Here is a 16,038-nt window from a genome sequence, read left to right on the forward strand (position 1 = left end):
GCATGCCACTGTGGGCTCTGGTCATCTGTCTTAACAGCTTCATTCATTGCTGTTTATAGGACAGCAGTGACAGGTGCGTGTCATTACAGTAACTCCTAAAGCACAACAGCCACTGTAAAGAGCCAATAACAGAAGCCGAGAGCTCCACAACTCCAAGAAAGAGCAAGTATAACAACTAACCTTAAACTACCTAATGGACACTTTCACGTCACATCTGCCTTTGGGTAACTGGCAAACATTGGCACATATGGATGAAGCACTGGACTGGAAGCCATGACACCTACATACCATTCATGGTTCACTGTGTGAACTTGGTCAAGCTGTTTAAACTCTCTGCCAGATAGATCAGCGGCAGGTATAAATCAGTGTAGCTCTGCTGGAGCCAATGAAACTGATTTATACAAAGTGAGGCCCTGGCATTCTGTGCCTCAGTTTCCACATTTGCAGTTAATCACACATACCTTTGAAAAGCACTATAAGTTAAGTAGTATAATAACGAATGCATTACTAATTAACTAGGGAGGAGAACATGTTTTAGATGCAGTGAAATGTACAGCTGTGCATGGAGATTTTGAAGTGCAGTTACAGTCAGAATATTAGCCTCTGCAAAAATAAAGCAAGTCAGGCTTCCTATTTATCCCCCCCCTTTTTTCCAATGACTACCACTCAGTACTGCTCATGTTTCAAATCAAAGGGGGGCTTGGCTAAATGTCAGTGCTGGAAACTCCACCTGGGACCTCCACCAGTGCCCTTTCTGCCTCTTGCATCACTGCCAGTGACAAATAGGAACTGATTAGCCAGCAGCTCCAATGGTGATGTGCAAGACAAAACAGAACCCAGCTCTCTCTCCCAGAGCTGTACCAGCTCTGCAGTGCTAGTAAAAGCCTATTGTTGTAAGTATGACCTGAAGACCCCTCAGGGAGTAGCTCTGGGGAGTGAGAAGGGGGCATTTTTACCTAGTCATTGTTCTAACTGCAGCTGCACTTGAATCAACACAGACAAGATATATGTTCTCTAGTTTAGCTCTGCAGAACCTGCTGCCGTGGGTTTTATTTAATGTGATCTGCTGAGTTCTTCTGCAGAATGCAGGCCCTGCCACACTTCCTCATCAAGAAAGGCCCACCTAAGCCACAGCTTCTGACCATGTTTAGCACCAAGCCAGATTCTGATCTCAATGCAATCGTATAACCTCATTTAAATCAATGGAGTTTCTCTGAATTTACACCAGTGTAAATGTGGTCAGAAGTTGGTGGTGTTCTTCAGCACAGACAGTCTTTTTTTTTTTTTAAAGAGAAACATCAATTTATAAACTCACAACTCTTATCCCTTTGCTCTTCATGTCCTACAAACCATAATCTTACCATCACCTGTAGCACCCACAATCAAAACCAAGGCCCACTTATGCTACTATAACTGCATATTAGAGCTAGCCCATGGTTTAAAGAACTTATCCTCTAATAACAATAACACCTAGCTCTTATTATACAGCACTTATCTGTAGGTTGCAAAGTGCTTTACAGAAGAGGGAACTCTCAATATCCCCATTTTACAGAAGGGAAAACAGAGGCACAAAATAGCAAAGTGATGTGCCTAGGGTCACCCAGCCCACCAGTGACAGAGCCAGGAAGAGAATCCCAGTCTCAGGAGTCCTAGCCCAGTGCTCTACCAATGTGCCATCCTGTCTCTTGTAAGCACTATCCAGCCTGTGGCAAACTCTTCCAGATGACTTTTATCTAGTACCATTGCTCAGCAGATCACATAATCTCCACAAAGCTGAACCCAATACCAAGTGCCCCTTTTATTTTTTTAAATAATCAAAGTTTTGGTGAACAGTCTTATAAACCCATAAAATACCGACACACGTATATCTGCGGGTACAATCCAGGAGACCTAAAAGAAAATACTGCCATCATGTCAGCTCAATCATCGCTATTAAAGTAGAAAGTCAAGTTCCCATGTAAATAATAAGCCAATAAGGATCATTGGATGGAACTCTGGTTCCAGCTGCACACAGGAAAAACCCAAGTCTCTTTGTAATACCAGCTGGGGAGGCTTACCTTTAAATCAGGAGGCTTGCTCCGGGGAACAGGATGGGGAGCAGGGTTCGGATTAGCAGCAGTGCCCGACTCTGACAGAGCAGAAGCGCAATCCCCAGGTTTAGCATCCATGGCAGCCAAGTTGGGGGCATCTTCAGCCCCAGCACAGTCCTCCTCAGGCTGCTGCAGCTCATCCGATGTGCACCTCTTCATGCTGACGAGGTGGGGTGGGAGGGCGATTTTGTACTTCCACTTCTTGAAGGAATGGCAGAGAAATGTAAATGAAAAGCAGGAAGGGGCGGGCGGGAGGAGAGAAAGGAACCAGAGGAGCCTTGGTCAGTGCCCAGACAAGCTCACTTCACCTGGGAGAGGAAGGCAGGCCACAAACAGGGGCTGGGGAGGAGAATCCTTTATCCAAACTCATTGCATGGGGTGGAGGGGAAGGAGAGAGTCTCTGACCCCCCCCACCCCCCCAAACTTTCTCCTCTAATTCAGCTGCATGGGGTGCAGTACGCAGGGACTGCATTTTTGCTTGGGGAGGGTGCATGTTTCATGCAATTAATCATCTCCTCCCCCCTCCCCAGTTCTGTTACTCACTGCTCAGGAGAGAAAACGAGTGATGCGAAACCCTGGAGCCTTGCATGGCTGCAGATCCTCGTGCCTTGGGTGCATCTCGTCTCCCCTCCCGCCCCCGCCCCGCCTTGACATCTGCTGCTTCTCCCCCCCGCCAAGGAGCCGCTTCCCACCGCAAAGCTGCTGCCGCCGCGGCTCCTGCTCGGGAGGAGCAAAGAGGCTCAGCCTACCCCCTCCGCCTCGCCGGCTGGGGCGCCTGACGGACGGCCGCCTCCACCCAATCAGAGCTGGCGGATCGAGTGGGGCGCCTGGAGGGGGGCGGGTCGCGGAGCCCGTTTCAGGCTCGGTTGGCCGGCGGCGCTCCCCGCCCGCGGCCCCGGGAGCTGTCAGCGGCGCTGGTGCTGCACCGGGCGGCGGCTTTGCCCGGTCGCCGGCGGGCTGCGGCAGAGGCGGGCGGGGAGCCAGGGCAAGCCCCCCCCGAGGGTGGCCCCTAGGCAGGAGCCCACCTTGCCCTAGTTCTGCGAGGGGCGGAAGCTAGGCAGGGGCAGCGGGGCTGGCACAGTCACCTCTTCATTGCCATGGAAACTCCTCCCACCAGCATGCGACTCTTGGCCAGAGCCTCTCCTTTCCTTTATTTATTTCACCTCGGCCTCTTGCAACTTAAGTCAACTCAATTTCCCTTAGAGAGAGAGAGAGAGAGAGAGATTTTTGGGGTGCCTTTCAAGGTACATGGACCTGCAGGGGTGCACACCCAGAGATTTAACCCTTGCGCAGTCAGAGCTTGCCACGCTCCTACCTTTCTTGCGTCGACAGAGGAAAAATCAAGACGACCTTGAGCGCGAGGGTTGTTTTCAAGAGATGCCTGAAATTCTTTATTTTTCTTGCGTGGAATTTCTTGTGCCCGTTTGCTGCCATCTTGCCCCACACGTAGACCCTGAAAAATACAAAACTCGGCGTTGGTCTCACTTTGAAATGAAATGCCTTTTTTTGAACCCAAACCACACAAACTTGTGTTTTAGGAGAGAGCCACACACACACACGCTCGCTTGCTTTTCTTCAAAGACTGGTTTATTTTCTGTGGAAAGTGAGGCCACTTTTAACACACAACTCTGTGACTAAAGCAAAATTTTCTGGCCAAGATGGGCCGATGTTTAACCTTGAAAGGAAATTGGGCGGGGGGGAGGGACCTTGAACTGCTCACAGTTTTGTATTTTGTTACAAATATTTTACTGTGTTTTATCACCACTGGTTGTCTGAATGTGAATTCATTTAACTAGGGATGTGCTAGGGAGAAAGTGGGATGAGTGAGGAAGGGGTGAACAGAAAGGGAGAGTGATAGAAGAGGACAGAGAAGCACCAAACATACATACATTCTGATGAGTTACCAGCTAGTGTAACTATAACCATATTTAATCATAAATTTATTCTGGGTTGAAGCCAATCTCTACCTATTGAAGAACAGCATAAGACCTGTATGGGAAAAGTGTGTCCCACATCTGCCAATGGCAGGGTTCTTACATTTTCCTCTGAAACATCTGGCACTGACCACTGTGAGAGACAGGGTAATGTACTAGATGGATCATTGGTCTGAGCCAGTCTGACAATTTCTATGTTCCTACGACAACCTCTTATTGATCTAATGACTCAGGAGCAAGGTGTAGTGTCTAGAGCAGGGGTGGGCAAACTACCGCCCACGAGCCGTTTTAAGCCGGCCTACAGCTCCTGCTGGGGAGCTGGGTCAGGGGCCAGACCACGCGGCTCGGCCCCACTCTGGCCGGGTCGCTGGGTCAGGGGTCTCGCCATATGGCGTGGCCCTGCTCCGGTGCTCCAGCCAGGGCACAGGGTCAGGGGCTGCACCACGTGGCTCCCGGAAGCAGTGGCATGGCCCCACTCCAGCTCCAACATGCTCCAATGGCCCCATCTGGTGCTCCAATGGGAGCTGCAGGGGTGGTGCCTGCAGATGGAGCAGCATGCAGAGCCACCTGGCCACACCTATGCATGGGAGCCGGAGAAGGGAGTAAGCACCGCTCGGAGCCTGCAACCCTGAGCCTCTCCCCACGCCCCAACCTCCTGCCCCAGCCCTGATCCCCTCCCACTCTCCAGACCCCTCAATCCCAGCCCAGAGCACCCTCCTGCACCCCAAACCTCTCATCCCCAGCCCCACCCCAGAGTCTGCACCCCTAACCAGAGCCCTCAGCCCCTCTTGCACCCCACTCCCAATTTTGTGAGCTTTCATGGCCCACCGTTCAATTTCTATTCCCCGATATGGCCCTCAGGCCAAAAAGTTTGCCCACCCCTGGTCTAGAGCCCAGGTTGTGGTTTCAAAAGGTCTGTACTTTCTCTACCAATTACTTGCTGTGACCTTGGACAAGTCACTTAGCCTCTATATAAAAGAGGGAGGGATGTCACTCATTGGGGTGAAGTCAACAGGAGTTTGGATGAACAAAGTATGCAGGATACGGTTACCACCTGGCCGGCATTTGACCGGCCTGGCTGGTTTGGTTTTTTTTATGGATTTGCCAGTGGCCAGAAAAATTATTTAATTTGCCAGGGTTTTTTTTTTTAATGTGGGTCTAAAGATTTACATTAAATACACTAGGATATCAAATGTTAAGAGTGTCTGCGTCCAGCTAAAGATGCAGCAATGTTCCCATTTCTGTAGTTTAAATAAGAAAATTGTTATTCAATCGTATCTGTATGTGTTATCTCTCTAGATGCTATAATAAGAGGCTGTTGAAGCGGGGAAGGGTGAATTGCAGAGTTGCCTTGTGGTTGGGGCAGGCTTGCCTCCTTGGGTAAGGGGTGAGTGCCGGGTTTTTTGCATATCATAGTTGGTAACCCTAATGCAGGAGGAGGCCTAGTGTTTGTCGAACACTTAAAAGATCTTTGGATGAAAGAAGCTATTCAGTGTTAGTCATGGTCACATTCAGTAATAGTACTGATTCCGTGTATCAATGGGTAAATGATGATGTTATAACCAATGGGCCAAACCCTGAAGTCCTTAGTCATATTTTGCTCAGCCTTTATTCAGTCACAACTCCTGCACAGTGGCTAAAAATTACTTCAGTAGCTAAAAAATAATTCAGAGCCTCAGAACATGACCCTCTAACAATATCTTATTTGATGCTTACAGGTAATTTGCAAAAAGAAAAGGAGTTCTAGTGGCACCTTAGAGACTAACCAATTTATTTGAGCATAAGTTTTCGTGAGCTACAGCTCACTTCATCGGATGTAGCTCACGAAAGCTTATGCTCAAATAAATTGGTTAGTCTCTAAGGTGCCACTAGTACTCCTTTTCTTTTTGTGAATACAGACTAACATGGCTGCTACTCTGAAACAGGTCATTTGATTTACCCCAATGAAACAAAATGGTTTGGGTAGCTCACAGATGTCCTGTTTTATCAAGAAGGAAAAGCTCAGATGAAAATGGATTGTGATAGGTATGAAAGCTTCTCATCTTGTCTGCAGCATTTTTCTTATCTTCTGTTTCTGACTGATGCATGTTATTTCAGCACAGAGCAGATGTGATCCAGTAGGTGGTCTTATTGCTTGGACTATTTCTGCAAAGAGTTATTTTTACTCTGTCCTGATATAGCTCCATAAGCACATTAGTTCATCTGCATGAGGTTTAGCATGCCTGTGTTATTCTTTGTCAAACACAAAACCTTAATGAACAAAGGTGCCCTTTTATTGATGTGGGTATGGAACAGGTTTTTTGGGTATCGAGGCTAATCTCTCGTGAGTGGAATTAAGCTTTGATTGATAAATTCACAAACATGGGAGTTTTCTTTAGTTTTAAGGTATAAAATTTAAACAAACTATAATACATTGTTCTCCTACAGACCCTTCATTTGAAGATCTGAAAGGAGTTTACAAACATTAACCAGAAGAGCTTCCCAACACCTGTGGGCTACGTATTGTTATATTCATTTTACAGGTAACTTAACTAAGGCACAGGACGGGGAGGTAATTTTGTGTGCAGTCACTCAGCGATGCCATGGCACCACCAGGACCAGAACCCACAAACCTTTATTCCCTAGCACCTGCTCTAACCACTAAACAGCACAGCATTATCACACTATAGCCCCAATGCTGAGAAGTGCTGAGCACCTGCTGCCTCAATTGTCCATCATTCCACCTCTCACAATCAGGCCTAATGGCTGCATGATCTGGACTAAACAGTGAAGATACAATATATTGGTGAAGTTCCCTGTGCAGAAGACCAGCAAAAGGCATACGTACCACTTAAGTGACACCTGAACCCTCAAAATATGACTTAAATGGCATTCAGTGGTGGACAGGCCTCATGCCATCACTCTGCACAGGGGGAGAATTTCACCCTTTGTGAACTATTCCAGCCTCCATAAACAATTTACTTCACCAAACAAGGTTGCACTGTTTTCATAAAAATCCTAGCAACTGGGCATATCTTCTTAAAATAAAACATGGGAAAATAAAGGATTGTTTGTGTGAAGGAGAAGTTGCTATTTATTAGACACATTTTCCATTTGAATGGAAACAGTGTCTGTGGGATCTGTGCCAATTAGCTCTGTCTGGCACTCCAGAGATCAAGAGGGATCAGGACATGCCATTTGCAATAGGGGCTCAGTATTTCTTCTCTACTCTCATCCACTGAAAGATGCCAAGCGCCCTTTGTTGTGTGAGATACCGTAGATCAAGTCAAACGTACAGACTGACTTGTATCTGATCATAAAGAGCCTGATGTATAGTACATCTCATTGGTTTGTGGCGGCGCAGTGGGATTCTTGCTTTGTGGAGCCATGGTCAGTTTCTGCAGTCTTGGAAAGGGATCACCACACTCAAACAACTGCTAGGAGTTTGCTGAGGGTATTGTGGCCTCAGCAGCTCAGATGCCAGGAAAGAGCATGGAATATATAGATGTGATTGAAATGCTAGCATCTATATATTATGGTGATGTGCAGAGAGATAGAATCTGCTGGCTTTATTTTTATCAACCATAAGGCAACGAAATGTATTTGATTTCAAAAGAACAGTCAATTACATGCAAGATATTTCCCACCATTCTTTTCTCAGGGAAAAAAAAAAAAGCAAGTTAGTTTATTCGGTCTCTCTCTCTCTCGTATGACCTTACTACAGCACCAACATAGAACAGCAAATTAATCTGTTCTTTCAACCATACGCCCTTTTAGCATGCACAGCAAAGAGGGCCATGCCCCTTTCTGGGATACAGCCTTCCAAAATTCTGCTCCTGACAGTGCCAACTATTCGGCTCAATATCTTGGGAAAGAAAAGGAACCAGGGGGAACAAAGTGACTGTGGCAGTTGAAAAGTGCAGCTTAAGCTGAATTTATGACTGAAAGGTTAAGAGTAGGGAGGAGGGCACATTTAAATAGCATTTTATCAGCAGGAAATGATATATAAAAAGGGAACCACAACCTCACACACAAAAGTTGAATGTAATACTATGGATAATTTATGCATAAATCACTTATTTCAGCTCAACAGAGACCATAAGGGCCTAAGGGCATGGAAGGAGATCAAGAAAATGTGGAGAAGGCATAAAGAAGGGGTTTTGTTTTCTTTTTTTCAGATGGGAAATGGGCCATCCTGCTCTCAGTTACGTAAGTGTAAATCTGGAGTAACATCTTTGAAATCTATGGAGTTATTCTGGATATACACCAGGTAACTGAGATCAGAATCTGGCCCTAAATACTGAGAACAGCCTTGGTGGACAACGTCACCATGGCAAATACAGTGGTGTTTTTGAAGATGCTGTTATATGGTTTCCTTAGGACAATAATGTGCTTTTTCACAGGGCACATGTCCGGGTGCATGGGATAGGCTTGGTACATTTTGTTTTTATTACGGGGAAAAGTTCCTTTAACTAGTACAGTGAAAACAGAATTCTGGTCCCAAAAGTAGCATGCAGTTTGTTTTTGCATGTCACTGAAAACAAGGGAAGTCAGAAAGACCGGTGGGGTGGTTGTTTTTGAGGAAGTCTAATTCATTTCCACTTCAGACCCTATTCCCCATCCCATGCAAGGCCCAGACATTGGACTATCATTTGGAGAGGAGAAGGAGAATAACACAAAGTGCTGCCAACTCGTATCAGTGTCAAGTATCAGGGGGTAGTCGTGTTAGTCTGTATCCACAAAAACAATGAGGAGGCTGGTGGCACCTTTAAAGACTAACAGATTTATTTGGGCATAAGCTTTCCTGGGTAAAAACCACTTCTTCAGATGCACACACTCTTATCAGTGACTCCCCTCAGTAACTGCTATCATCAGTTCTGCTAACCGTCACGATTTTATTGCGAGTCTCACAGGATGTTGTTTGTGTTTGTGCACAAACAATTACGTGTGAATCTCAACTTCCATTAAAGTACATTTCTGGCCCTTGGGTTGCAGAGAGAAGCTTGAGACTGGGACCCAAGTGCACCCTAAAGGTTGAGAAACAAGAAGACAAAAAGAACCCCACAGTTATTTTTATGTCTCATGATTTCTAAGACAATCTAATCTGGGGAGCCTGAGTCATGATTTTTGCGCATTTGGAGTTTGCAACACTGCGTCATGCTCCAAAAGAGTTTTGAGCCACCTCTTTCCAAACTCAGCATCATCAATACAGCTGTTTGAATTCTTCATTGTCATTAATACTAGCTGAAAATCTAGCTCTTTTTGTTTTGCTTTTGAACCATTCATGAACTGATCTCCGCTACAGTGAACAAGTTAGTTAATGGTAAGTAATCACTGAAGAGTTTGGATGGACAATTTTTAGCCTTTGAATTGTCTGGCAATGATTCACTGCAGCTATTCATTCTTGGTTATATGTGTAATTAATTGTCTAAGTCACATGGTACTGATTTCCTGTTTGATTGAATGAACTTTTTAAACTGGAGAATGATGAAAAATAAATATACTTCCCAGTAGTCATTTGTGCTAACATCCATGAAACTTCTGGAATTTGCAAACATTTTCATTTGTCCAAATACTTATGGATCCACAAATATAAGAGTAAAGCCAGTTTGTTCATTAATATACTGACAAGTTACTAAGATGGCTCTAACCACATGGCAGAAGGAGCAAAGAGAGCAGGTGCCCCAACGGAGTTGGGTTTACAAGGAATGTAGGATCAGATTCTTGAACTATAATGTTGACAGGGATTGTGAGAAATATTAAAAAGCAGAATGCTAAATTCTAAAGCAGAAAGCGCAAACGGAAAATGAATTACATGGGTATTACCAATATGTCAAGACAGCAATGGAATACTGTAAAAGAAACAAATTGTTCTTTACAAGGTAGGGAAGCTGTGGAAATTGCTTTACATCTGTCCAGGTCTGTGACATAAATAACTGTAGAGGGGTTTGGCAATAAATAATAACTTTAATTTTAAAAAAATATTTTTAAAAAGGGTCATCATCATGATTAGACCATCTTTGTCATTCTTGCTGTAATTCTTTTTTTTTAATTATTATTTTTATCTTTTTAAATTCTGGGTGAATTTGGTGCTTTGAAAGCGAGTAAATGAACGACAGATCTGGCTAGAAGCCAGGCAGAATGACAGAAGCTACTGTGAAACCTTCCCCTTTCAGACCTGTGCTAATATTAACTCTGAGATGAACTGCAAGACCTTGGGTTGTCAAACTCAGGTAATTTGAGTGAGTGAGAATTAAAAACAAAAATGATGAGGTGAGTTCTTGAGTGATTCGTTTTATCATCATTACATGAGATCCAATTAATATTTCTTTCTTATCACTGTCCAAAACCAGTGCTGAAAAATGTTTATCAATACTAAAAATATTTGGCGGGTAGGGCAAAATATTTCTAGCAGGTCATGAGGCTTCAGGCCTTTAAATCATGTCATTCTGATTACCACCTTCTAACAAGTGACTCAGTGGGTCTTCAGCAGGAACATAGGAATTCCCATACTGCATCACACCCTGTGGCTCACAATCTCTCTGGTCCCCAATCAGCAAAATATTTAAGCACGTGATTCAGTCTATCCCTATTCAGCAAACAGTTAAGCACATACTTAGCTTAAGACAATGGGACCTAAGCATGTGCTTAAAGTTAAACTGTTTAACAGTAGAGGGAAGGACTGCTGAATCAGGACCTCGCTGCCTCAGGTTCCTCAAGAACAGAATGGGGATAATATTGTTTACCTGCTTCACCAGAACTGTTGTAGGATTTAGGCCCTGATCCTGCTAAAACAAATTATGGGCAAATCTCTACACCTACAATGTCCATGGGGTTCCACGCAATGACCAGGTTCTGCCCACTGAGAATCAGCTGGGACTTTAAATAGTGTTCGTAAAGTAGTTTGATGAAAGGTGCGAGAAGAGGGAAAAATATTATTAAACATCTTCAGTGGCAATATGTTCATAAAACACCACCAACAAAAGCCCTATCACACCAAAACACCATAATGCACACACAATTTTCCCTCTGGGAAGAGAATGAGAGAAAGAACAAACCACATGTGACAAATATTAAGTCATGTCACTTATTGCCCTACTGGCAGGCACTCAGATGCTATGGGGATAAGCATGCTATAAGAACCTATATAGAGCGGAACAGAAAAGCATTTTTTTCTCATCCTTAAATTCAAGGCTCTTCGTGGTCTCTTTGTGCACTAAAAGTTCCTGTCACCATTTTTGTAAGCATGCAGCTCCTCATCTTTGCCGTGGTGTCCTTGCCAAGACTTCCCATCCCCTTTCCCCACCGTTGAGCTGCAGCTTAACATAGGAATTGCTAGACTGGGTCAGACTGGTAGTGTGTCTAATCCAATATCCCATCTTTGACAGTGTCCAATACCAGCTCCTCCAGAGGAAGAAACCCTGTAGTAGGCTGCTATGGGGTAACCTGCCTCTAGGGAAAGTATCCTTCTACCCTCCTGCCCCAATAAATAGAAGTTATAAAGGTCCCCATAGAAAGGGGATCTGACCTCTCTCCCCACAGAAAGAGATGTGCCCCCTATAGAGGGGTGTCTCCCCAGAGCAAGGGGATCTGCCCTCTCTCCCCCTAGAAAGGGGGTGTGCCCCCTATAGAGGGGTGTCTCCCCATAGCAAGGGGATCTGCCCTCTCTCCCCCTAGAAAGGGGGTGTGCCCCCTATAGAGGGGTGTCTCCCCATAGCAAGGAGATCTGCCCCCTCTCCCCCTAGAAAGGGGGTGCGCCCCCTATAGAGGGGTGCCTCCCCATAGCAAGGGGATCTGCCCTCTCTCCCCCTAGAAAGGGAACATGCCCCCTATAGAGGGGTGTCCCCCCATAGCAAGGGGATCTGCCCTCTCTCCCCACAGAAAGGAGATGTGCCCCCTATAAAGGGGTGTCTCGCCACAGCAAGGGGATCTGCCCTCTCTCCCCATAGAAAGAGGATGATGTGCCCCCCACGTAGGGGTCTCTCCCCACGCGAAGAGGCCGGCCCTGCACCAGGAGGCTCACCCCCCCCCCCCCAAAGGGGCGTGGCGACGGCAATGCAGCGCTGGTCAGGAATCCTATTGCAAAGGACTACACATCCCATGGTGCACCGAGGGGCAATCGCCGCAGCAAGCCCCTCCCCACTAGAGGACTACAATTCCCACAGTGCCCTGCGTCAGACGCGCAGACACCCTAGGCAGGGACTACCATCCCCATGGTGCACTGCGGCACGGGGGTCCTCCCACCCACCGCCTCCCCCTTCCCTCCGCGGCGCCCGGATAAAGGTTCCGCTCCGTGCGCACTGCGGTTCGGCGCGGCGCTGCCAGCGAAGACGGCGGCGGGGCCCGGCCGCGGGGCGCTGTTCCCTCGCGGAGAAGGAGGCCGAGGCTACAGCCTGGCAGCGGCGGAGTCTCCGCCGGGGTGGGGCTGGGGTAGCGGAACCGACCTGGAGGACATGGACGGCGGAGGCGCCCCCCCGACTAGGGGCCACGGCACCGGGGGCGGAGTGATCCGCGAGCTGTGCCGCGGCTTCGGCCACTACAACCGGCACCTGGCGCGGCTGCAGCACAACCTGCGGGAGACCAAGAAGTTTTTCCGCGACATCAAGTACTCCCAGGGGCAGCCCTTCCCCATCGTGGCCGTCCCCCCCGGGCCCGGGGAGCCGCCGCCGGCCGTCCTCCCCACGCCCGGCTCTCGGGACAGCGCCCCCAGCGGCAGCGTGCTGCAGGCCGGTGAGAGGGGAGCTCCCCGACTGGGCTAATGGGGGGAGCACCTCTGGGGTGGGGTTCAGAGGGGGGAGGGGCAGCTCGGGGGGCGGGGCCGCGTGGTGGAGCCTCCGTGGGCGGGGGGAGCCTGTGGCGCAAAGCTGGGTTTAGGGGTGATGTGTAGGATGGGGAGCGGTGGGGGGACCAGTGGGGTAGAGTGTGTGTGACTGTAGGAGGGGTTCGGGGGCGGTGTATTGGGGCTGGGGGGGGAGCTGGGCGGGGGGGCATGGCCGGGAGGGGCGGTGTATTGGGGGGTGGGCGGGGGGGCATGGCCGGGAGGGGCGGTGTATTGGGGGGTGGGCGGGGGGGCATGGTCGGGAGGGGCGGTGTATTGGGGGGTGGGCGGGGGGGGGAAGGAGGGGTGGGGGGCGGTGTATTCCAGGGAAGAATAGGGCTGATCTCTGGGCAGAATAAGTGGTTTATGGGGCTGGTGCAACAAAAACGGGGTAGAAAGTGTGGATGTGGGTGGGGGAGACATAGGGAGAGATGCACAGAAAGGAGGAAAGGGCTGAGCGTGCTGAGCTCCAGTGGCGCATTGGGGAGGAGAGGGGAAACTCGGTGTGACAAGGGGGCATTGATACAAAAGGTGAGATGTGGTGGCAAATTAAAGGAGGTGAGGTTCTTGCTAGGAGATTATGGGTGCTGATTGGTGGTAGTTTTGCAATTACTGTAAAATTGAATGATTTATGTACATTGCAGTTTGCTTCAGTAAAAGGTCTCAGAAGTAACCATGTTCAATTCTTTTCATTTCCCCCCCCCCACCTATGAGCGGTTGTAAACCGCCATGATACAAACCTCTTTATGGTATGTACAGGTTTCAGAGGGGTAGCTGTGTTTGTTTTTACTGATAAAAACTATGAGGAGTCCTTGTGGCACCTTAGAGACTAACAAATTTATTTGGGTATAAGCTTTCGTGGGATTTGTTAGCCTCTAAGGTATCACAAGGATTTCTCATTGTTTTTATGATATGTAGAAGTTCAGCTTCCAGGGAATATCTTTTATGAGAAGGACCTACTGCAATTAACAGCTTTATAAAGCTTTCCATGCACTCAGAAGTAATTCCTGAAGTGTACATGAAGTTTTTCTTTATTAGCTTTTTGCTCAATAGGCCTTGTGCCCCAACTGTTAAACATCCTGATATAAAAATCTGTTGTTCTTGTGAGACTTAAAATCTGTCACACTCCAAATAAAGTGTTCTATATAGAACACCTGAGACTGAAAGGGCTACTCTAAAAATCCAACCTAATTCTTACCACTGATGCTTTTTGTTTACATTCTATTTTTTGTGGTTTTTGTTTTTAGTTTCCGAGGCAATAGGAAACAAACCAATCAGTTTCACTTCTGGTTTTAGCCAGCTTTGATGTGATTTGTGCATTGTCACAATACTGAAAACACTTGGCTTGCAAACATTGGAGGAGAAATGTTTAAATACAAATGAAACTGTCTGCAGTGATATTTTTGACTTCTATAATGTAAACTTTTTCCTTTTGGGTGTTAAACTTGTTTAAAAACCTCTCAGTTTAGGGCATAAACTGTACCTGTCTTCACCCCTTTAAACTGTTAGGTTATTTGAAATTTTACATTGTTTCTTTTTTTCAGTAAAAAGAAAAGGAGTACTTGTGGCACCTTAGAGACTAACCAATTTATTTGAGCATAAGCTTTCGTGAGCTACAGCTCACTTCATCAGATGAATCCAATAAAGTGAGCTGTAGCTCACAAAAGCTCATGCTCAAATAAATTGGTTAGTCTCTAAGGTGCCACAAGTACTCCTTTTCTTTTTACAAGTATTTCTTTCACTACAAAAGGTTTTCTCTCCCCCCACCCCACTCTCCTGCTGGTAATAGCTTATCTGAAGTGATCACTCTCCTTACAATGTGTATGATAATCAAGGTGGGCCATTTCCAGCACAAATCCAGGGCTTAACAAGGATGGGGGGGGGGTAGGAAAAAACAAGGGGAAATAGGTTACCTTGCATAATGACTTAGCCACTCCCAGTCTCTATTTTCCCTTGTTTCTTCCCCCCCCAGACGTTCTTGTTAAACCCTGGATTTGTGCTGGAAATGGCTCACCTTGATTATCATACGCATTGTAAGGAGAGTGATCACTTTAGATAAGCTATTACCAACAGGAGAGTGGGTTTGTGTGTGTGGAGAGGGGAAAAAAAAAAGGGAGGGGGGACCCTGGATTTGTGCTGGAAATGGCCCAACTTGATTATCATACACATTGTAAGGAGAGTGATCACTTCAGATAAGCTATTGCCAGCAGGAGACTGGGGTGGGGGGAGAGAAAACCTTTTGTAGTGGTAAACACCCATTTTTTTTCGTGGTTTGTATGTATAAGAACATCTGTATTTTCCACAGTATGCATCCGATGAAGTGAGCTGTAGCTCACGAAAGCTTATGCTCAAATAAATTGGTTAGTCTCTAAGGTGCCACAAGTACTCCTTTTCTTTTTGTGAATACAGACTAACACGGCTGTTACTCTGAAACTTGTTTTTCATTGGTGTTCCAACATGAGCCCTTGCGTGACTACCTAGTTTTGAATGTCCGATCACGTGACCTTTAGATATCAAGGTGGCAAAGAAGGCCTGAGCAGACTGTTAAGCAGTCACTGGGCAGGTTACTGTGGCCATGTACATAGTGTCAATGACTGGTCCAGAACTGCAGTTTGTTCAGTGGCTGTGTAACATCCTGCCATTGTAGATATAAGAATGTCTTAAGTTATGACAAGACATGAGCATCTGCTGCATGCATGCTAAGGTCATGGTCCTGCATGTTACCTCAGCATGTGAGTAATCAACTTGGTAGAATGGAACTACTTGCTTGCATAATGTTATTTCATGTGCTTAAGTGTTTCCTGGATGGGTGTCTAAAGCTGATATAACTGTGTGAGATTTTGGGGCTGCTTTCTTCTGGTTAAAATATTTAAAAGACAAAGTTATTATCTTAGTGCCCGAACTCGTGTTTTGTAGAACCTAATTGTAACAGAGGGGAGAGACTTTAAGAGTGCCTTAGGAATCAAGGAGCACAGCTCCTATTGATTTTTCAGGAAAGCACTCGCCTTGCAGAGTTTGCGTCTTCAATGCTGTAGCATTCTGTACAGTGCATGTGAATTGGGAAGTAAAACATACTAGTGTCTTTATTGTCCAGGTTGAGATAGACTTCCTGAAATGCTACACTTCTAGTTTACTTTCTAAATTCAAAAGGTGATGATATCCAAAGAGGTCTATTAAAATAATAAAAAATAACAAACCTATCCCTAGCTTGTTTTCA

General features: G+C 46.4%; 2 protein-coding genes across 5 annotated transcripts in view; one reads left to right on the top strand and one right to left on the bottom strand.

Annotated features, from left to right (window-relative positions):
* TMCC2 (transmembrane and coiled-coil domain family 2) overlaps positions 1-2,858 on the bottom strand; it is an 84,492-nt gene extending 81,634 nt beyond the window's left edge. For 2 of the 3 annotated variants that reach the window (XM_074936364.1, XM_074936362.1), the window contains exons 1-2: positions 2,634-2,750; positions 2,058-2,291 (exon numbers count right to left, since the gene is read on the bottom strand). In XM_074936364.1, the coding sequence (XP_074792465.1) occupies positions 2,058-2,249 (192 nt within the window). In that variant the 5' untranslated portion in view covers positions 2,250-2,291; positions 2,634-2,750. Of the gene's footprint in view, positions 1-2,057; positions 2,292-2,633; positions 2,751-2,839 lie in introns of those variants that run through there. The other variant, XM_074936363.1, reaches the window with a different exon arrangement.
* Positions 2,859-12,216: 9,358 nt separating this feature from the next.
* The window catches only part of DSTYK (dual serine/threonine and tyrosine protein kinase), a 59,609-nt gene continuing 55,787 nt past the window's right edge, over positions 12,217-16,038 (top strand). The window contains exon 1 of one of the 2 annotated variants that reach the window (XM_074936007.1): positions 12,217-12,733. In XM_074936007.1, coding sequence (XP_074792108.1) covers positions 12,217-12,733 — 517 coding nt within the window. The remainder of the gene's footprint in view (positions 12,734-16,038) is intronic. The other variant, XM_074936008.1, reaches the window with a different exon arrangement.

The sequence above is a fragment of the Natator depressus genome, chromosome 21 (assembly GCF_965152275.1).
Source record: "Natator depressus isolate rNatDep1 chromosome 21, rNatDep2.hap1, whole genome shotgun sequence".
NCBI classification, from domain to species: domain Eukaryota; kingdom Metazoa; phylum Chordata; order Testudines; family Cheloniidae; genus Natator; species Natator depressus.